This window comes from Oncorhynchus clarkii, chromosome 26 (genome assembly GCF_045791955.1).
Source record: "Oncorhynchus clarkii lewisi isolate Uvic-CL-2024 chromosome 26, UVic_Ocla_1.0, whole genome shotgun sequence".
In the NCBI taxonomy this organism is placed as follows: Eukaryota; Metazoa; Chordata; class Actinopteri; order Salmoniformes; family Salmonidae; genus Oncorhynchus; species Oncorhynchus clarkii.
The window spans coordinates 14,170,207-14,193,642 of NC_092172.1; the positions used below are offsets into that span (position 1 = coordinate 14,170,207).

General features: G+C 43.7%; 1 protein-coding gene across 1 annotated transcript; it reads right to left on the minus strand.

Annotated features, from left to right (window-relative positions):
• Positions 1 to 450: 450 nt before the first annotated feature.
• Positions 451 to 22,450, minus strand: LOC139384845 (lysyl oxidase homolog 1-like). Its single transcript, XM_071129741.1, has 8 exons — positions 20,933 to 22,450; positions 13,631 to 13,739; positions 12,345 to 12,482; positions 5,728 to 5,884; positions 5,340 to 5,435; positions 3,761 to 3,876; positions 2,224 to 2,258; positions 451 to 2,116 (listed from the first exon to the last, which is right to left on the minus strand). The coding sequence occupies exons 1-7, from the start codon at positions 22,047 to 22,049 to the stop codon at positions 2,252 to 2,254; spliced, it is 1,740 nt and encodes a 579-aa protein (XP_070985842.1). The 5' UTR covers positions 22,050 to 22,450; the 3' UTR covers positions 451 to 2,116; positions 2,224 to 2,251.
• Positions 22,451 to 23,436: the final 986 nt, after the last annotated feature.

Sequence of the window (23,436 nt, forward strand, 5' to 3'; positions counted from 1 at the left end):
TGTTCAAATGTAAAGCCAGCCCAATCAAGCTGATCTTACAACATGTCTCCGGACAGGAGATGTGTGCTCTGTTTCAGGCTTACTAACATCGAGAGAGACTGATGACCAGCAAGCCTGCTCGGACACACAAAGTAATTAGTTGTGCGATATCACATGATGAATGCACGACACAAATGAGACAGCCATGTCTCTTGCTTGGCCATGAACAGCTGTCTATATATTTGTATTCACTGTATATTTTTGTGAATCTGAAAAGGTCTGTTTTGCATTCCTGCACGGATGCTGCATGATAAATGTACACGACAACACAGACAGACCTACAGTAAATGCCATAATGCAATAAACATACCTTCACCTGACATTTCAGAGTAGGAAAACTTTTTTTTTTTTTTAACACAGTGACAGAAACCACTTCGGTAACTACAGCCTGTAAACAACCGTCACATGTCAGTCCAAACACCTTATAGAGGTGTAAATGTATGTCTCTATTAGGTATGTCATTTTTGACAGGTGTTCAAGAACAGAAGAACTCAAGCAAATCAACATATACTCTATATATTTAATGATACCTGCTATAATCCACAAGTCTAATAGTGTCATTCCATTGATTGAATAGAATCTCCTAATTATACTTTCCACCTGTCTTGGTAAACAATATCAAGAGCAACCAGAATACAAAGAAGTGTTGGTCAATGACAGCATTGATTGACTACTATGTACAATGTTAAAATGGTAAAGTTAACGTGTAATATGGTATATAAACAGAATACAAGACCAGACCTGTTCTGCATTTGTTCGTGTTTCTAAATCCTTTCTCTTAAGTGTTTTACTGTAGGCGTGTGTTGCAATGGAGTGTGTGGGAGGCCACAGTGGGCCATCATCACAGGGATGTCTGATAGAAACCGTACACTCAACTGGAAACAATAGCTCACTCTTTGAGAGGTAGGTAGAGGCGGCATTTCGGCACTCTGTCTGTCTGTAATGCCAAGCTAAACCTACTAGTGTAATGCATCACAACGATAGGTATTTACAACAGTAGTTTCTTCTTTACAGTCACTCTCTGCCGCAACACACTCAATTGAACAAATCCAAAGTATGTTCTGGATTCGTATAAAAAACCATATATGAGTTCCTGGAATTTCACAAATACAGCAACAATTCAAACACAGTACTAAAGACCCTTTCATTAAAGAAGAGAAGAATCAAAATACAATCAATTAAAACAAGTACAGTTCTCCATAGCTAAAACCATGCATCAGTGGGTTAATTGTCATGTACATTCTTCTTACAAAGCTACAGATAACCTATTTGGCATCTGACCAGTGTTGGTAGTTGAAAAAGAAAACTCCAATGTAAGTTTAATTCTGGAAAGCACCTCCTTGAAAATAAATGGCAGTTCTGCCAACTAAGCTTTATGTTTTCTTGTGAGACAAACACAAAAATGAAGGACGAGGACGAAAACTGGCTTTGACGGTATTTAGAGGCGGTAACGCTCTGGGTTCTGACAGCCTCTTTATGTTGCGTGACTACTTGATGGAGACTAACGTGTGCAAACGAACAAGACCTGGCTTCTCCCCTCTCTCTCGTCTCTCGATAATATTACACTATGTAGATGTGCTCAGAGAATCACATTGTTTTAAACCTGGCACAAAGAGGCAGAGAGAAGAAGAACAACAACACTATAATGGTCCTAGTGAGTCACTGGCTGGGGCTGCCATGTCTTCCTCCCAGACAGCGTGGATGAATGCACCATTTCTTTTTTTTTGTTGGATTGCAGTTGAGCCCAGACTCGTCTGGGACCACTAATTTCAGCACCAGCTCCATTTCACACCTTATTTCAAACCAAACCGAGCCAGTCTGCTCACAGCTGTGAGCAACGTACTCACAATGTCCAAGATGTTTACTATTTCATGGACAAAAGACTCATTAAGGCTGTCAGAGTATAAATACGAGCAGTGGGGTTGGTCTGGGAGAGAAGGTTATGGATAATATAGAGGGAAAACAACAATGGAGACGGTGGGAGACTGGAGTGTTGAGTTTGGTATGGGTTTTCAGTTTGTGTGCTTGTGTAAATATCCCCATGTTCTCTTCAGTGCCACTGGAACCCGTGTTCACTCTGGGCCCAGGAAACCAAAAACAGCATAAACAAAACAACAGCAACAACAATAACAAAACGAATTCCATTCACATTTCAATGGAACAGCACTGTCCTGGAGGACTCACCCTGGCTGGGCAGCCTTCCCACGTCCGATCAGGACCTTCAGGATGGACACAGAACAAACAACACAATGAGGCGGGTGTTGATAACACAGAGAGACAGAGAGGTTAGCCTACCTGTCCACACATTCTTATTAAAGGCCCTTTCTGTAGACCGAGGCAACGTAATTATAGTGAACTTAAACTGAAGCTAAAATGAAAACAAATCATGAAAAACGACTTAGAAACGGAAATAAAATAACTAATAAACCTGTCTGAAAAACTAAAACTATTATCTTTGACACCAAAACGAACTAAAAGAAAATAAAACAATCATGAATTATGTTCAGTTTCATTTTTTCCCCTAAACATTGGACAGAAATCGAATTTCAATGGGGTTGTCATGCTTTTGAAGTGTTTTAAAGCTACTGAACCGGGCGGGTAAATGCTGCCAGGAGATGGGTAAGTTTCAAATAGGCCTAATTTGTGCATTACTGTCACTAGCTATCACTAGCTAACAGGGGAAAAAAATGGCTAAGTAGCCAACTTGATTCTTCTTTAGGAACGGACATGCCGAAATGTTTGATGGGGTGGTGCATTTTTTGCCCAGTGGGCCTGTCTAACTTTTTTGTTGTTGTACAAAATCATCATTATCTGGCTAATAATGGGGGCCTTAAAGAAATAAAATGGGCTGGTGAGGGGGCCTCAAGTGAAAAAATGCCTGGTGTATCAGGGCCGAATTTTGGTCCCAGTCTGCCCCTGTTCTTCTTATATGTACCACTAAAGTTAAAAAGCATTGAATTGGCGTAAACATGGGTTAGAGCGAGTTTCCTTCCACCATATTGTTTTTGCACCAGTCTCAGCGCTTTTCCATTTAAATCCAAGTCACATTGAGCTGGAGTTTATAATTTAAACCTAACCTAACCTTTGACTTGATCAATCATCCCAAAAAACACACAATTTTTCTTTTACAATACAAACGTCTCCTAGCCTCCCCACATGCTTTCTGTTCCTATCACAAAAAAGAAAACTGAAACAAAACAATAAAAAAAACGAAATAGCATGTTTGTTGTTAGTTATTCACAACTAAGACAATCACATAGGGTATATACTGTCATTATACGTTTCCATATCATTCCAATGTCAAATAAAGGGTCAGTTGGTTTTCTGAATGCTTTAGCCAACTCACCATGTAATTATCTGTGTACTCCCTATATACTCCATATAACTAGAGGTGATTTACTACCTCACTTGTACATTATCATTGCTCAGATAAAGTATGCTCTAAAGCTGAGTCTCTTTCATAAAAAGAGATGGATTTTTCAGTAATTCGGAGTGTAATAATGCACTTCCTAATCAACCCATTGAAAGTCCCAATAGCATTACTGCTCCTTATGAGAGGCAGTATAAAACAGTCAGTAATCATTCATCTTGGTGACATTGATGAACATGATTCACATAATCATTAGGTAATGAACTAAAAAACATTATATCAGGTAGTTTGGCATAATAATGAGAGCTTGTCTTTTGACTAGTGTCATAAAAGAGATGTTGCCGTACTCACTGAGATATCTTGCAGTTGGTTGTTGTGACGAAGCGTCCCGTGTAGTGGATATTGCACCTCACCACATTGTTGGTGAAGTCAGACTCCGAGATAAGGTACTTGGGGTTGACCTGGAGCTGAGAGGCAGAGGAGGCAGAGGAGGATACCACTACAGCTAGGCAGGTAGGAATAAAACAATAACTTACACAGTACATTTATCAGTGGAATTCTGGCAGAGACCGGACAGAGAATCTTGACTTGAGATTCTGTATGCGTAAATAAAACATTTGAAGTGCTGCTTAAATCATCTGTTGATGTCAATGGGGAATTGATGAGGAATTAAGATAGCTACAGTATATGTGTGCTGTAGGCTAATGTGCTCTCTGACACCTGGAGTTGCATGGCAAATGGTCCAGGAACAAAGGCCAATGTCCAAGGACTAGTCAGCTCTTTCCCTTCTGAGGGGCCAAGGTTGTATCTCTGTTATCTCTGTTACAGTATCCAGAGCACCTGATATTGATTGTGATAGAATAATACTATAGTATCCACGTGTGGTTTCTGTCTGAGACTTGTTCACTGAGAAATAACTCTGATGCTATCTATATGTATGTATGATCTCTGTGGTTACTGTTCACTGAGGATAACTCTGATGCTATCTATATGTTTGTATGATCTCTGTGGTTACTTGTATCTGTATAACGGTGAAATCTGAATGACTATATGCCAAAATGTCTCAGTAATTCTTATTACTGAGATATTTTTTTACATTGCTGTCATCCCCCATACAAGCATTTATATGCTGTGACACCCTGTGGAGATTGGGCCTGGGAGTGTTCAGGTTACTGTAAACTTGGTATCATTTGATTGCTCAATGGTGGTTGGTTTCAGGTTGAAAGGTTACGGCTTCAGATGTTATAAATGGAATGAAATGCCTGATCTCTCTCTTATCCTGTATCCAGTCTATGCCCAAAACATTGACAAAGACTGCAGTCACCCAAGTCATGGACTGTTCTCTCTGCTACCGCACGGCAATGCTTTGTAAATTAAGCTTTCTGGCTTGTAGGTGAACTCGCTCATTGTACAATGTTAATTAAATACCTGCCTTTGATATAGACAATTCTCAGACCAATTCTTGCTAGTCAACGTCAACACATTGCTTAAAGCTTGCTTGTATATTTGAATTATCTTTATGGAGTCAGAGAAACATTTGAATAGGCGAATTGTTTATTCTTCCTACGAGTCGCATGTGAGGTATTTATAATGTCATATATATTGTATATAGACATGTCAAATATTACTGTCCACGACATGCAACCCAATTTAAGATTCACCCCTCATTGAAACACAAGAGGTCAACACAGACAGGCAGAGAGCGATGGGACTGAATTGCAGTCAAAACGAGTAGATCGGTATGAGCCACAGTCTAGGAACCGTAATGTTTTATAGCTTAAGACAACTTTCCACATGTAAAACTTTCAGATACATTTTCCCAGTAACCTGGTCGGGCGCACCTTTTCCTATGGAATGTTGCCTTTGGAATGGCGCCTTCCTGGAAGATTACCAAGTACACATCAGAACTTTCCTCTGCTCTTAGTCTCACCTTTAGTATGTAGTTCCCAGGTTGGATGTCTGTTATATCGATCCACTGGCAATCAATATCAGCGTTGTACGTATCGTAGCAGCCCGGACTCAGACCCTGGAGGAACATAGAGGAGAGTTATTCATGTGGAACATCAACAGACTATGCTTATGGCTCAGGAGCAGAGAGACGTGCCTGCACCATCTCTGACTCATAGAAAGACTGAGTGGGGTGGAAGAACTGTTAAACAAGAGACATGTTGTGGTTGCTCGCTGAACTCAGATGATGATACCTTGTTGCGGTACCTGCTGCAAGACCATGACACCGACTTGCCGTCGGACAAATGAATGATGCCATGCCAAGTCTATTGGCAAATCTACCTTAGTGAGATATGTGTTGGTGTATCTACCTGAGTGTGAGATGTGCAGGCATAACGCTTCAGGTGACCAAAGTCACAGGTGGTGTCCTCCAGACAGAAGCTGGCCTTGTGTCCCTCAGCCACCTTTCTTCCTGTGGTGACCTCCAGCAGGTCATAGTGGCTGAACTCATCCATGCTGTGGTAGTGTCTGTGGGTAGACAGAAGGGCAAATAGGTGGTCGGTAGTGCAACAAGAGGGGAATGAATGTCCACTTTTACCATATAAAAATGCATTTGTGACAGGTAAAAAGCGTGTGCCGCGTGTGCCGCGCAGCAGAGAAAGGAGGCATGGCACAGGGTGGTCAGCAGGGGAACAAAGAAGAGTCCAATTTTAACATTTATAAATTCAGTTAATGACAGGTACAACAACCAATACTAGAGATGTGCTCAATTTGCATAAAGGATAATTACATGATAATCAGTAAACCAACACAGAGCAAACTGTTTACTGCAGGCCACCATCCAAAGTCTTTAAATTAGGTGTGCTTGTTTATTTGAACAGCCCATTGCCCTCACCTGTCAACACTTCAACTCGGTGCAGCTTGACTGAGCATATGACAACATACCAAAGGAGACTAGAATGTAATTAATACCTACAACCATGCACTGATGAAGAAAGACATTAACAATCTATTGATGTCTGAGGTCTCATTAATTACTTTCTATCAATCTGGAAAGTTTTAATCACTACCGCAAGATAAGTGAAGGATTGAACATGTATTCGTGTTGTGTGTGTGTGTGTGAATGCGTCTTTGTCAGCCCGTGCGTTTGTGTATGTGTGTGTGTGTTTACACAGCTTTAACAGTGTTGGAATGCTGGCTCTTGCCACTGCTAGCCTAGTTACCCATGAGAACAAATCATGTCCTCAGATTGTGAAATGAGCTACACCGCTCCGTATCTCAGTGTACTGCTGGTGCTGGTCCATCTGAAATAATTTACTCTAATAGCCGTGCACCATCTTGTAGCTGGGATGTGGACCAATGCCAAGTGTCAGACAGTGACCTGAGAGGGCTGGCTGTTTACTGTTGCCCTCTGCAGACCAGCATGTTGTGAATATCCTTTCCATACGAACTGTTAACACTGTGGTACTCAGATAAATCAGACAGATACCGCTACACTGTAAGGTTGAGAATACAAGTGACATACATGGGGGATTCCTTTAAATATGCAATAGAAACAGTGTTGCACTGTGAATAAGAAGGCGTCCTCTGTCCTATTTAGTCTCCTGCTGTTTGGAATAAATGGCAGCATGGTTAATGTAAAACATATTGTATCTCGATTCCCAGATACAGTAATGGCCTCGTATTTCAGCCAAGTTAGATTTCCTATGAAGATGTCATCTGAACTGTGAACACAGTGTCGAATGGCTGAAAAGCTGCAGTGCATTGTCAACGTATTCATCTCACAGGCACTTAAATGTATCCTAATCTTAGTTTTTGAAATGAATCACCCTTTCTTGCTATTTTTACTGAAAGTCACATTCCAGATTCCAGACACTAAGAATTATGTCAGTGTTTGTTTTGGTGAATGTAGTGCAGGTGTGGTAAGAGCTGGAGCTGGTTCAGTCAGTAGGACTCAGACTGTATAAATAATAACCCAGTCTCCTTACCTCATGCTCCCTGTTCTAACATAGCTACAACTTTTTACTGGCGTAGTCATTAAAAGATTGAATGGAGGCTTGGAGGGAAAGGCAGACGGGTACTTTCCACCAATGGAGGAGGTGACAAATGGAAGAAGTAATTCGTTCCATAGCAGTTGGAGATGGTAAACAGCTCCTCTCAGGTGAGGAACAGTGTGTTTCCGCAGGCTAAAAGCTACACCATGCGATTCTCTAAGGGGGAATCTGCACCGACTACACAGGGAATCTGTAAACACAGAGGAATTGAAAGGGCTGTACACTGGGTATCCTGAGAGGGCAGCTCTCTGCAAAACACCCTCTGTATGTGGTGTGTGTGTGTGTGTGTGTGTGTGTGTGTGTGTGTGTGTGTGTGTGTGTGTTTGTGTTTGTGTGTATGTGTCTATGGGCAGGGGTTTGGAGGCGGGTGTTCAGTGCAATGGGGGTTTGAAATATGGGCATTATTTTTGTTCCCGCGAAATATGTTTATTTAGATGGAAGCCTTGAGATTGTTATCTCTCTGTGAGAGTGGGACAGACAGTGAGACACTGGGTCTGTCTGGACTGGAGGGCCCTTTCCCTCGCCTTGTAATCCTGGATCTCCCCTTGTGACTATGTCAACTAGAGAGAATTAACTTTTGGAAGGACACAGAGAGAAGGCTGGAATAAGCCTGGCTTGTAATCCTAACATACAAAACATTCCAATCCCACTTTGCACTTTATAACCACAAGTCATTTTCCAGTTGTGTTAAAATGCAATACAAAGACGTCCAGGAGGCCAGGCAGGAGAAGGGGGGGAAATATTTAGTGGATGGTGTTTGCATTCCATACAGTCCAACCAGATTACAGGAAGCCCAGAAATGTATCACATAACGCCTGGGCAAACAGTAGCCATGGCCTTTGACCTTAGAGGTAATGCTTGTGTTCACCATAAAGAGAAGAAAAGAGGAGCATAATCAGAATATCTGCATGTATAGTGCATTTGGAAAGTATTCAGACCCCTTGAGTTTCTCCACATTTTGTCACGTTACAGCCTTATTCTAAAATGGATTTTAAATAAATCAACACACAATAACCCATAATGCCAAAGTGAAAACAGGTTTTTAGAAATGTTTGCAAATGTCTAAAAAAATAAAATAGAAATACCTTATTTACAATAGTATTCCGACCCTTTGCTATGAGACTCGAAATTGAGCTCAGGTGCATTCTGTTTTCATTGATCATTCTTGAGATGCTTCTACAACTTGATGGGAGTCCACCTGTGGTAAATTCAATTGATTGGACATGATTTGGAAAGGCACAGACCTGTCTATGTAAGGTTCCACAGTTGACATTGCATGTCAGAGCAAATACCAAGTCATGAGGTCGGATTGTGTTGAGGCACAGATCTGGGGAAGGGTAGAGTTCCTCTGTGGAGATGGGATAACCTTCCAGAAGGACAACCATGTCTGCAGCACTCCACTAATCAGGCCTTTATGGTAGAGTGGCCAGACAGAAGCCACTCCTCAGTAAAAGGCACATGACAGCCAGCTTGGAGTTTGCCAAAAGGCACCTAAAGACTCTCAGACCATGAGAAACAAGATTATCTGGTCTGATGATACCAATATTCAACTCTTTGGCCTGAATGGCAAGTGTCACGGCTGGGAGGAAACCTGGCACCATCCCTATGGTGAAGCATGGTGGTGGCAGCATCATGCTGTGTGCGTGTTTTTCAGGGGCAGGGACTGTGAGACTAGTCAGGATCGAGGTAAAGATGAACGGAGCAAAGTACAGCGAGATCCTTGATGAAAACTTGCTCCAGAGCGCTCAGGAGCTCAGACTGGGGCGAAGGTTCACCTTCCAACAGGACAACGACCCTAGGCACACAGCCAAGACAAAACAGGAGTGGCTTTGGGAAAAGTCTCTGAATGCCCAGCCAGAGACCGGACTTGAACCTGATCGAACATGTCTGCGGAGACCTGAAAATAGCTGTGCAACAACGCTCCCCATCCAACCTGACAGAGCTTGAGAGGACCTGCAGAGAAGAATGGGAGAAACTCCCCAAAAACAGGTGTGCCATGCTTGTAGTGTCACAGCCAAGAAGACTCGAGGCTGTAATCGCTGCCAAAGGTGCTTCAACAAAGTACTGAGTAAAGGATCTAAATACTTATGTAAATGTGATAATTCTTATTTTTTATTTATTTTTTATAAATTAGTAAACATTTCTAAAAAAAAACTGTTTTTGCTTTGTCATTATGGGTTATTGTGTGTAGATTGTGTGTAGATTGATGAAGAAAAAAATATATTTTAGGATGATGCTGTAACTTTCAAGGGGTCTGAATACTTTCTGAAGGCACTGTACATAATCCGGATATTAACTGTGTACATCTATTGCACTGTTTGATCATAATTGATCACTCTATTGTGTAAATGGACAGAAATGTTATATTGAGGTTTACATTTTTTATAGAGAAATCTGAATCTAATGATGCACACTGTATTTAAATTAAATTATTTAAATTAAACCGAGTTCATGCTATCTGTTTGTCTCCATAAAACACTGATTCTAAGGTTTTATCCTAAACTTTCCGTACCGTATAGCATTTGCTCAATACACAAATTAAAATATAGATGGATTAAGGGGTCATACTGACTACTCATTGTATTCAAATATTCCATTGGGGGGAAAAATGTAGGACAGTGAAGTTGATTTGGCAAAGAGTTGTTCTTTTCTCAAACAAGCACACTTGTTACTGTGTTCTGTGCTGTTCCACTAACACAAATCCATGTCATCATATAATACCAGGCACCAGGCCTATGATGCCAGGGAACAGATTGACAGGAACATTTATGGATTCTATCCCATTTCCATTGGCCAGTCAAATCGAGCTGTTGCATTGGCTAACTCCCGCCCTGGAAACCAATGTATAAACGAACAGTGATGTCACCAGGCAACATTGCCAATCTGCTAATGGGCAGTCAACATTCCATAGAGCTGAGGACAGTAAGTACAGCCTGAAACTTGTTTCACAAACCCAAGGAACACAGACATACTGTGACCAATAAAACCGTTGTGGAACGCAAGGTCATAGAGGAAGGGCAGGGCAGAGGGTGTCCAAACATATCAGTGATGTCATGACATACTGTATGAAGTGAAGTCATGATTGCACCAAAAAGAGCAAATGTGAACGCACTGACCTCAGCTAACCAAACTAACACAAAACGAAAGAGCTTAACAGCCAACTTTAAATGTCACATTTAACACCAAATCCGATTAACCCTGTAGAGCAAGGATCATACCGTTTTTACCATAGCAAGGTTGTGTACATTGGCGCCGGAGAGGATGGCTGCCGTTTTATGGGCTCTTAACCAACCGTGCTATTTTGTTTGTTTTTTCGCATTGTTTGTAACTTATTTTGTACTTAATGTTGCTGCTACCGTCTCTTATGACCGAAAAGAGCTTCTGGACATCAGAACAGCGATTACTCCCCTTGAATTGGACAAATCATTTTTCTTTAATGTGCCGGACGAGAGGGATTTACTCCAGACACCCGAACAGGCCCTCATCCCCGTCATTTGCAGGAGAAAGAGACTGAGGTTTCGCCGAAGGAGATCGGCGTGCCTTGTGAGGATCCAGTGACGAGTGGCAAAGGCAGATTACTGCCTTTGCCATCTGTCCTATTGGCCAATGTACAATCGCTGGATAATAAAATGGACAAACTAAAAGCACGTATATCCTACCAACTGGACATTAAAAACTGTACTATCTTGTGTTTCACCGAGTCGTGGCTTAACGACGACATGAATAACATACAGCTGGCGGGTTATACACTGTACCGGCTGGATAGAACAGCAGCCTCTGGTAAGACAAGGGGTGTATAGTTGTAAACAACAGCTGGTGCACGATATCTAAGGAAGTATCACGGTTTTGCTTGCCTAAGGTAGAGTATCTCATGATAAGCTGTAGACCACACTATCTACCTAGAGAGTTTTCATCTACAGTATATTCTTCGTAGCTGTCTATTTACCACCACAAACCGATGCTGGCACTAAGACCGCACTCAATGAGCTGTATACGGCCATAACCAAACAGGAAAACGCTCATCCAGAAGTGGCGCTCCTAGTGGCCGGGGACTTCAATGCAGGGAAACTTAAATCCGTTTTACCTCATTTCTACCAGCATGTTAAATGTGCAACCAGAGGGAAAAAAACTCTAGAACTCTAGCCTTTACTCCACACACAGAGACGGGTAAAAACTCTAAAACTCTAGCCTTTACTCCACACACAGAGACGGGTACAAAGCTCTCCCTCGCCCTCCATTTGGCAAATCTGACCATAATTCTATTCTCCTGATTCCTGCTTACAAGCACTAAAGCAGGAAGCAGGACTGTTTTGCTAGCACAGACTGGAATATGTTCTATGATTCTACCAATGGCAATGAGGAGTACACCACATCAGTCACTGGATTCATCAATAAGTGCATCGATGAAATCGTCCCCACATGGACTGTACGTACATACACCAACCAGAAACCATGGATTACAGGCAACATCCACACTGAGCTAAATAGTAGAGCTGCCACTTTCAAGGAGCGGGATACCTGAACATCTAATCAAATGGCTACCCAGATTATTTGCATTGCCCCCTCTTTTATGCTGCTGCTACTCTCTGTTATTATCTATGCATAGTCATTTTAATAACTCTACCTATATGTATATATTACCTCAATTACCTCGACTAACCGGTGCCCCCGCACATTGACTCTGTACCGATACCCCCTGTATATAGCCTCCCTACTGTTATTTTTCTGCTGCTCTTTAATTATTATTATTATTATGTTTTATTTTTTTTGTATTTATCTTAAAACTGCATTGTTGGTTAAGTGCTTGTAAGTAAGCATTTCACTGTAAGGTTTACACTTGTTGTATTCGGTGCATGTGACAAATACAATTTGATTTGAGTATCATAAACCAATAGCATATACTGTATGGGTTTGGGGAAACACTGGTTACTTACTGATGGCAGCTGTGCCACTCCCAGGTGTGTCGAGGTCGGTTGGGCATGAAGTCAGCTGTCCCCTGGTTCTTAACCCTCTGTGGGAAGCGAAGCAGGACTCTGACGTCATAGTCTGTAGTCTCAGCGCTGTAGGCAGTGCTGTGGGAAGACAAACACACAGTATGGAATAGCAATGAGTGACGGAAAGTGCAGAAGGCTACAGAGAACACATCTCCCAAGGGTTGTCCCGGTGAGTTTCTGATACCTAAGGCTCACAATGTGTTCCTGCAACAAGACAGAATTGAGCGCGTCTGGAAAAGCTAGAGGGAAAAAATATGTTAAATAAATAATTACAGATTACTGTGATTTATCTCCATAGCCTACTGCACACGTTTTCAGTTTTGCAGCAAGGGAAGCTTTGAAGTGGACAGGCATACACTGTGTAGAGACGTCCAGTATGAACACATTTTTTAACCTGCATTCCAAAGTATCAGTAAAAATCTTTGCAATTCATCTTATGGCTGTTGTTGACATTGGAGTGTATAGCACATTATACAAGGCCATCTGTCCATGACTGCTGATAACACAGGCAGGATATGAGAGGGCTTCGAGGAATGGCTGTGCTTGAGAAAGGAAGGAGGGCAAACAGGAGAGCCAGTGGGACAATAAAGTTCATCGGCTTCATTTAAATGCTCTGCAGTCTGGGCAATTGTACCGTACCCATCTAACCCTGGGGCCAAAGTCAGAGGACCATTATGTGTGCTGCGACTGCAGACCAAACCACTCAGAGAACCGTTTACTGACAGGCCACGTTACATAGGCAAGCCTTAGGCTGCTTTTACACAGGCAGCGCAAATCTGATTTTTTTCCCAATTATTGGCAAAAGACATGATCTGATTGGTCAAAAGACCAATTAGTGGCAGCATATCAAAATTGTATAAATGCAGCCTTAGTGACAGGCCTAGGTGAACAGATTTCAGGTTATTGATGTTGCACTGTGAACTGGGTTCCAAACTTTATATACTGCAGCTTAGATAAGGAGTACATTTACTAAGCAGGTTGATAAAACAGTCCGGAGCGGAGACATAATATGCTAATATTCACCCATAGGCACATGGAATCTTTCAATCTGTTCTAACTGGAGGAGACTGATTGTCCATCAGAATGTGACAACTGGCTTACAAAAATTGGTGATAAGAGTGACTACTAACAGAGTGACTACTAACAAAGTTATTGTATGTTCTCCTCATCCAAAGCAAACACAGACACTTATTAAAACACTTAAAAGGTTTCAAATGGTCTCTTACCTTGCCAAGCATTTCTCCTCGGCAGCACAGCGGAGAGAGTACATGTGAGCCCTCTGGATATACGTGGAGGCCTGCACATAGTTGGGATCAGGAACCAGGTCTGGCAAACCTAGAACAAGACACTTGGCTCAACACATAGCATCCTTCGACAGCAATTGATTCAATCATGTTAGTATCAATACCTTGATGCCAATGTCAACTTTTAGAGGTCTGCTTCCTCCCTTGCCAGAATATAGAGTATCGCTGTGGTGCACCGACCAGTGAGGTCATTCCTCAAATAAAACAGCACAGCTTTACACCTCCTCATCCATCAGCTATATTTCATTCCCCTGCGTTGTGTTAGTGTAAGGACTTTGATACAGATGCAGTAGAGGTTCACGCTTTAAATGATGTGCAGCTTATTAAGCCTTCCTAAACACTACATACATGTGTTACAAATCATTTATAACCATATTTCATGCTTTATAAACGCTTCATAAATGTGGCATAACTGCGTGACATAACCACCAATGTCAAATGTGACATAACCCGCTATGTCAAATATGACATAAACTTGTGCTTTATAAAGGGTGGTACAAGCACCGCTTAATAAAGGCCTTATAAATCATATTAAATTGAGGCTTCACAAAGCATTTATAAACCTGTCATACGTTCTTGGTAGAGCATCTCAACGGCAGGATATTGGGTTTGATTCCCAGGACCACTCATACGTAAACATTGATTCACCAATGACTGTAAGTCGCTTTGGATAAAAGCGTCTGCTAAATGTTCTATATTAATTCACTAAATCATTTCTAGGATGGCCCAACCTCTTTCCCTCTTGGGTGCATAGTCAATATTGGACCTGAACTCTACTTTCCCCAAAATGCTGTGCTGCAGAAGGATGTGTGCAGTCATGCACAGCAGAACACATTGGTAGGGCCTTTAAAAAATATTTGTTTTTGTTTTTGTTTTTCCAGGTTTCGGATTGTTCATTGTTCATGTTTAGACAATTATTTTTCATATATCGTTAATGGTTATTGACACTTTTCTACTATTACGTAGGGTACTTTTATTTAAAACATTTCTGAAATTCCGTGACATGGAAGTACTTTTTTAGTGTTGCTGACGAGACACTGATCATATTATGAGTTCAAATGCCGCTGGGCAGCGAAAGGATATTTTCTCCAAATGATTCTGAGGGACCACACACATTCTATTCTGTGTTGAACGGTTAACAAAGAAACAGGTTCTTCTATATGCTTCATTTAGAGTTATTTATGCAACTTTAATTGTGATACAAAAGTTGGGCTATATGTTAAAATGTTTGTTGTATTTGACCCCCTTTTTCTCCTCTCACCGCTGCAACTCCCCAACAGGCTCGGGAGGCGAAGGTTAAGTCATGCGTCCTCTAAAACATGACCCGCCAAACTGCGCTTCCTAACACCCGCCAGCTTAGCCTGGAAGCCAGCCGCACCAATGTGTCGGAGGAAACAACTGACGACCAGGGTCAGCCTGCAGGCGCCCGGCTCACCACAAGAAGTTGCTAGAGGAAATTCAACCAAGTAAAGCACCCCAGGCCAAATTCTCCCCTAACCTGGACGACGCTGGGCCTATTGTGCGCAGCCCTATGAACCTCCCATTATGGCCGGTTGTGATACAGCCCGGGATCGAACCTGGGTCTGTAATGCGATGCAGTGCCTTAGACCGTTGTGCCACTCGGGAGGTCTATATGTTTCGATTTTTAATAAATTCTAAGACTGAAAGATGCGACTCTGATGATGAATGGCATGAGCTCTAGTTTGTTTCTTGCGCAGGCTGCAAACACTTCATCAGTCTCTCATTCACAAGTTGACAAGCACTTGATAATGCCTCAAATTTCCTGGCAGCATCCCCCTTGTGTGGCTGTAATGCCCCCTAAAAACATCCAGGTCTTTTGTGGCCAGTGGCCGTTGTACCCTTGGGCAGAATATAATAATTATAATTTCCTTCTCCAGGCTGCGTGTTTCGAAGCACCTCTCACTTCCATGATTCTCTCAGATATCTCAATTCTTATTAACCAATGACTGTCACATGATCTGTTCCTTCTCACAGGCATCTCAGCGCCTGTAGGCTACAAGTGAATACAGACACATCGGGGACGCAATTGCGCGTGTCCTTCGTATCGAATTCCTAGGCGCATATTGAAGATATTGGAATAACTGTCCACATTTACTCAACTAACAAGGTGAGTAGGCCTAACGAACAGCAGAAGCACTAGCCTATGACAATCTACTATCCCCCATGGTACAAAAGTTGACCTATTCTATTACATTTTTTATAGTGAAAGTTATCTTCCCCAAACTTGAAACTCACGCGCCGCCTATGTATGCCAGTTAGGCTCTACACCGGTTATAAAGCAAATTAATGTGCTTCATTTTAAGAAGTTATTTGGCCACTTTAGTTGTGATTCAAACCTTGTGATACAAAACATATAGGGCTATTGGACTAGGCTACATGACGTGCGCAAATTAAGATTTTAGAGGGTAACTCATCTTTAATATTACAGATAGATTGTGGCTTCCATCAATGTAATTGTCTGCATCATTTCCAATCCCCCATATATTTTTTTTGTGTATGTATATATATATATATATAGTACCAGTCAAAAGTTTGGACACACCTACTCATTTCTATTTATTTGTACTATTTTCTACATTGTCGAATAATAGTGATAGTAATAGTTAAGACATCAAAACTATGAAATAACACATATGGGATTAGGTAGTAACCAAAAAAGTGTTAAACACAGGGAATGAGTTTAGGTGTAATGTGACTAACATGACATCACTTTATAGTGTGTGCCATCCTTCAGCACAACATGTCACCCTGTATAAAGCATGATTACATCATATTCCACATAGTGGGTTATGTCACAGTTGACAATGGTGATCATTTTATGTAGCGCTTCTGAAGGCTTTATGAAGCCTTCAGAAGCTGAACGTCATTTAAAGAGGGACCGAAGATTTAGTGTAGAGTTATGACCACAGGTTACATATGGTGGCACATTCAGATAGGTGGGCCCTGTGGTCAGTAGTCAGGAGTCACTAATTACATTCCAGATGATCATCTCAGCAGGATCTTAGTGTACACAAAAAAGCTAATCATGCCAAGAAAAATAAAATGGAGTATACATGGAAGGAGTCATTCATTCTTTAAAAAATTCTTCCCTCACAACCTGAATGTGAAAGTGAAAACATGGTTGGTACACATAGGGAGAAAATGATGCTAAAACGCTGGGGCCTCTTTATATGATGTGATGTTTCATGACACTAATCCTAATTTGCACCTGTCATTCCATGTTAACCTTTGGCATGAAAAATACGTTCAGACTATTCATATCTGGAGGGCATAATGAGAAGCATTAGAGAATCAACTTCCTCAACTAGACTTGCAATTCTGTTCTGCTACAGTAGCCAACGTTCATATTTCATATTTGCTGTAGGCTCCTAGTAATCAAAAATTGAAAGCTATTTCACATTAATGCAAGAAAATGAGCGAGATGGAGGGAGAGAGAAAGAGAGAGAGAGAAAGAGAGACAGAGCAGCATGCTAAGGTAAAACAACAATGATCTCACACCCTGCTGTTCCTAAACTGGGCCAGTGATCGACTCTGTCAGAGAAAACAGAAGAATAAATAAAAAAGCAGGCCTGAGTTGTCAGAGCCAATGTGTGTCCCATTTCCAGTAAAGGGCATGCCAGAAAGGGTCACTGGGATACCTTATCACCACCCCCTTCCCTCCTCCTTTACCTCAACCTCAAAGGCCAGACATCCACTTAAATGTGAACCAGTTGGAGCAACATAAAGTCAATCCCAAGTTTTGACCTCTGGTACCATTCAAAAACTACCATCTGCTTCATTTTGGTCCCAGCCAAATTGACAAAACAGTAAAACAACTGAAGCCATATGGGGACATGATATTTAGCATTGCGCTTTTGTATCCTCGCTCTGTCATCACGGTTGTTTACAGCAGGCCTTGGATACAGTTTGTTTATAGGAATTCTACAGAGAAAGCGTCCTATCTCCTCTGCCTGTTTAACATCCAGGTGAGCCTTCCCCAGTTTAGACACAGGTTCAAGTGAGGGTTCTGTCTTTCCGGGCACTGTGTACACATCCTATTTGTCATCTCTCTCTGAAGCAGATTTACAGGCCACGGGAAGCTTCCTGGAGCATACCATGTAAACACTGTAAGGCCTGTGTGAAATGCAAAGGTTTTCCATCCAGCAGCGGACTCGGCTCCCTCATCTTTCGGCAAAGCCTTTGTTCTTTAGCCCCCTAATCTCCGAAAACTGGAAATTGGGTATTTTTCAGAGGGATATAGTGTGTCTGAACCAAAGGCTGATCAGCCCTCGAAAGCATTTGACAAGGCTGTACATACTGTATCATAGTCTAAGTGGGGCACTAGAGAAAAGATGTTGGATTTTGCCAGTTCTTTAATAATGTCTTTCCCTGAAAGTGTACAATACACAACATATAAACACATCCCTTTTACGAAGTCAATGGCATGTCATTTATTTTTTGAAAACAGCTCTTTCATTAGAGTGGGTGCATGTGAGAATACGTGAGAGCTTAAGAGTGGTGAGAGAATAGAGTGCAATATAATAGTGCTGTCACGGTTGCAGTCACAGCTCTCCGTGAACAAGACAAGTCCGAGCCTATTGCAACACACCAACACAGGCTCTTTCCACATCCCTCATTTATCTTGTTCCCATTAAGGCCATTTGGCAATAAACAAGACAAGTTACTACTTATCTCTATTGACAAGTCAATACATTAACACTTCCCACTGGGCAAAAACTGGTTGAATCAACGTTGTTTCACGTTAGTTGAAAACTCAACCAAATATAAATCAAAACTAGACATTGCCCAGTGGACTTTGGATAGTCCATGTGTAGATGCTCTACAGACTATCACTAACATTTCAACTGACTATCTATTAACCCTAACCCTAATCCGAAACGTAACCCTTATCCTAAACCTAAACCTAACCCTTACCCTAACTCTAGCCCTAACCCTTATTCTAAACCTAGCCCTAACTGTAACCTAAGCAAGCAGTTTCTCATCAACAGATAGTTTGTTGACAGTATGACCATGTGTAGAGCATCTACAGATGGACTAGCCAGGCTATCCAAATAAAATGTGACCCGCAATAATTCTGTGTCTAATCGGTCTTTGATTTAAGTCCTATTCATTTGAGTGGGAACAAAGCGAACCGGTCTCCACATTTGAAGGTATGTCAGTTAAATTGGAATCCCTTGCTGCCTTCGCTTCTATTGACTGTCAGCCCACTGGAGGAACTTCTATCACATTGATTAAATGGCATGTGAGAAAGCCGAGGCATCTGCACACATGTTGGCTGTGTCTTGGACAGAGAAGAATGAGTGAGACTGAGTTATGGAACTGAAGCACATGGCACATTAAAGAGCCTCATGCACAGCCTGGTCAGGCAGAGGAATGTGCAGGCAGAGATATGTGTAAGTCAGTCTTCCATGCTCCCAACCAGAGGAGAGTACCCCATCTGATGTCCCAGCTCCTCGGGCCATGGAGGCTCCTAGCAGCTAGAACAGAGAAAACTCCCACACACGTGTGTGCAATTGCGTCACTTTTCGCCACACGGCTTCAGTTACTCTAAATGAATGTTTTCCACATTGATAACTTTGGGCTCCAATAATAAAGTCGGTGTCCACCCCTTACCCTCACCATACTCCCTAACCCAGCCCTGTGATTGGCTCTCAGAACAGTCTATCAATTACCCTTGGTTTTCAAGAAATTGTGTGTTTTGAATTACAAAACAAATATTGGGCATTTTGGCTGGGCCACTGCATGTTTAAGAGCAGCTCATTGATGCTCCCTCCCTCCCTCTTCACCCCAGCTCATACTAAATATTTGTTTGATTTCCTGAGGCAATGGACCATGTGAAACAGGGACTTTCCACTAATCCGTCCCCCCCTCCTCCTCTCTCTCTCTCTCTCTGGTAGTTGTACAGACAGCACCCCCTCCTCCTCTCTCTCTCTCTGGTAGTGGTACAGGCAGCAGCCCCCTCCTCCTCTCTCTCTCTCTCTGGTAGTGGTACAGGCAGCACCCCCCTCCTCCCCTCTCTCTCTCTGGTAGTGGTACAGGCAGCACCCCCCCTCCTCCCCTCTCTCTCTCTGGTAGTGGTACAGGCAGCACCCCCTCCTCCCTTCTCTCTCTCTGGTAGTGGTACAGGCAGCACCCCCTCCTCCTCTCTCTCTCTCTCTCTCTCTGGTAGTGGTACAGTCAGCACCCCCTCCCCCCTCTCTCTCTCTCTCTCTCTCTCTCTGGTAGTGGTACAGGCAGCACGCCCTCCTGCCCTCTCTTTCTCTCTGGTAGTGGTACAGGCAGCACCCCCCTCCTCCCCCTCTCTCTCTCTCTGGTAGTGGTACAGGCAGCATCCCCCTCTCTCCCATCCTGCTCACCCAGGCCCCAGTCACCCTCCTCCAGCCAGCCCCAACACCGAGGTAACCTCTATTCCCAGGTTCTACACCCAGACCTCCCCAAGAGCCAAGCCATTTTCAGCAGACTATTACTCCCCAAGCTATGACACAGTGAGCCCTGTGTGTGCGCTCACCACATTGGCAGGCCTTTCTCAACACCTGGTTTCAATAACCCCTCTGAGTGAGGGGGAAAAGATGAACCGTCCTTCAGTAGAGTTTGCTTTTGTTTGGCAAATTATAAATGAAAGACTTGAGCCAGTAAATAGCAATGCAATTCTGGTTATTTAAAAAGAGATTTCCATGTACTGTGTTTTGGGCCTGAGAGATGTGAAATGAAAGACCTCTAGAAAACAGTGCACTTCTCCAGCTGCAGAGGCACGTAGCTGGGGAGACAGGTGGTAAGGGTTCTGCTCCCCCTGGGCTCACACTGTCCACCGCTGTCAGGAAGCAGCAGAGGAGCGGAGTAGAGGAGCCACATTCCCTTCTTGTTTCCTTTCCTTCAACTGAGGAAAAGCTTGGATGTGACCCCACAAGTGCATCATCCACTTCACATGTGCACTGCCATTAGGATCTGGTGGTTCCTTCGTGGTTTACATGACTGTCTTGTACTGCTCACATCAAACAGACTATAAAGTTGACTAAATAGAAGATGACAAATCTCTCTTGTTTCTTTAGGACCACATACAGATAATCTTTCATACTCTCAAAACAAAATACTGTACATTCTGATGATTTAAAACATTTGGTTGGACAGTGGACAAAGAGCTGGCTTTGTTATAAGAGATAAGACGCTGAACTAAATGACTTTGTGCATGTTAATTGCGCGTACCTCTCTGTTCCGGCCGGTAGACACTCCCGACGTTGACGCTGGGGTTCTCCACGGCAGTGTTGGGGTTTCTTCCTGGCACCACAGGCGGAAGGAAAGGAGGCTGTGGCTGCACCTGGGGCCTACCGAACGGGGGGAACTGCTCGTACTGGGGACTTCGTACTGGAGGCTGAGCGCCAGCCACTGTCCTGTCCGGGGCAGCGGGCACTGTGTCGGCAGCGGCAGCAGCAGCAGCAGGATCTTCTCCTCCATTGTAGAGGCTGTGTGTGTATCTGCGGTCCAGGCCATCTGAAAAGGGTGGCTGGGCAGCCCGTGCTGGCACAGCAGGCACGGCAGGCACGGCAGGGTTGGGCCCGTAGCCATAGGACTGGTAGTAACGGTAGCCATCCTCACCATAGTCCTGTGGGGAGCGTGGAACCACAGGGGCCAGACCAGCACCCGTTCCATACCCGACTCCAGTGTATCCTCCACCGACACCAACATATCCTCCACCACCAGCACCGTATCCTCCACCACCAGCACCATAGCCTCCACCTGTGGCCCTCTGGAAGGGTGGCTCCGCGTAGCCCCGACCTGCTCCCTCCACCACACTAGGATCATAGGGCAGGGGGTAGGGCTGCTGAGGGAAGGGGTATTGCGGGTAGGGTTGGACAGGGACGTTGTAGGAAGATGAGAAGGATGATGAGGACGATGAAGAGGACCCAGTGGATGGCCTGAAGCGGGGGTTGGTGGAGCCTGTCCCCACGGAGCCCTGGCGCCAGTTGTCGGGCACCTGTCCGAAGCCAAATGGATGTCTGGCCTGTCCTCTCACGGTCTCCGAGCCTCCCCTGGAGGGGGCCTGCCTGCGTACATTCCCACCTTGTGGTCTGCGGGGGGTTCGGGGGCGAGAGTCAGCCACCACCACTCTGTGACTTCTCTCCTGCTCCTGTGCTCCGGCAGGGACGTACTCGGCTCCACTGTTGAGGAGGCTGAACCTCCGGCCGTTGTTCTCCCACTGGATCATTTGTCTCCAGGGGGTGGCAGCGCCATCCTGCCCCACAGCCTGGTCCTGGGCCTGGGCCCATCCAGAGCCCAGTAGTACACACACCAAGCTCATCACAACAAGAGGCAGCATCATCATGACACTAAACACACCTCAACTCACCACCACACAGAGAAAACAACCAACAGCCGCTCAAACACGACCAACCACCTGTAGCCTATGTCAACACAGCATGAATCCTTTTCTGGGGGTATGGAGCAGCGCGTGGTGGGGGTGTGGAGAGGATAGCAGGAGGATATGCCAGTGGTTCTGTCCATTCGCTGCTCCTTACAGCTGGCTAGAGAGGCTGAGGATCAGTCTGTGTCCAGGAGCAGTCATATCCGGGAGGGGGGGGGGGGGGAGTGGGCTCCAGAGGCCCCGCTGGTGGTGCTAGTGTCTGTTAGTGCTCTGAGAGAATGCCCTGTCTTCCTGGCTGTCTAGCTGTGCTGTGACTGTCAGTTGACTGAGCATTGCTCTCACTCAGCCTTCTGGAGAGGAGTGCCTGCCTGTGTGCCTCGAACGAAGCCTTCTATTTGCTTTTCTGATTGCTTACAATGGGCTGTGAAAAAAAGCACTCTCAACTGCTTTTTTAAAAAAAAGGAGAGGTCCCACATGGCCCTAGTGCTAGAGCGGTTTCCTGGACTGACTGCAGGAGCCAGGACTCGCTCTGTAAGGCTTCCAGAGTCAACATCACCATCTGCAAAGGCATTCAGATTTATATCGCGGCTCACTTTCCGTTGCCCAAATTCTTTTATCATCCTGAACAAGCAGAGATGCGTTGAACATGGCCTGGATTCACCCACACAGGTGTCTAGCAAACCCTTTAACTTCATAACTACCTGCAGATGGGAAATAACATGTAACAAATGACTTTAGACAGGAATTGGTAACAGAGTCACTCAGATCAGTTCAGTTACAATGAGCAACAGGTTCCTTTAAACTGGAGAATTGATGAAGAGGAGAGAGAGTGAGGGACAGCTTTCAGAGAAACACAGAGGGATCAGATCGTCTTTGATTCAGTCAGATCGGCCATTGAAAACAGTCACTATTATTGCCTTCTGTACACTTATGTCCTGATACGAGGGGATTTTCCATCTGGTTACAGAGAAAGTCTTGTTGTTTTTTTAATCTCAACAATCCTCCCACTATGTGGTTGTACTGTGGAAATGTGAAATGTGAAGTGTCCCCCACCCCAAGGCATATTATGCAATGAAGTTGAGGTCAATTAAGCAACAGCCTTTCTTACTCTCCCCACCCAGCATCTCCCCTGTGGCCAGTACAATGCACAATACACCCATACAGAGCTCCCAGATCAAACTGTGTGCACGGGCCCCTTTTAAATAATAGATGAGTTGCTCTTACATATGTGTAGTAACGCTGTAATCACACTAGTACACAACTGTTCTCAAAGACAAGTAAACACATTCCAAACATGGGGATTAACAGCAGATCTGGTTCCTGTTTGCCTTGACAGAAAGAGAGGGAG

Excerpts from the sequence above, each read along its gene's own strand:
- LOC139384845 (XM_071129741.1), bottom strand. The coding sequence starts at position 22,049 with ATGATGATGCTGCCTCTTGTTGTGATGAGCTTGGTGTGTGTACTACTG. Across the intron at positions 12,483-13,630 it reads GAGGAGAAATGCTTGGCAAG|CACTGCCTACAGCGCTGAGA; the intron begins GTAAGAGACCAT and ends GTCTTCCCACAG. Across the intron at positions 3,877-5,339 it reads CTGGGAACTACATACTAAAG|CTCCAGGTCAACCCCAAGTA; the intron begins GTGAGACTAAGA and ends TCTGCCTCTCAG.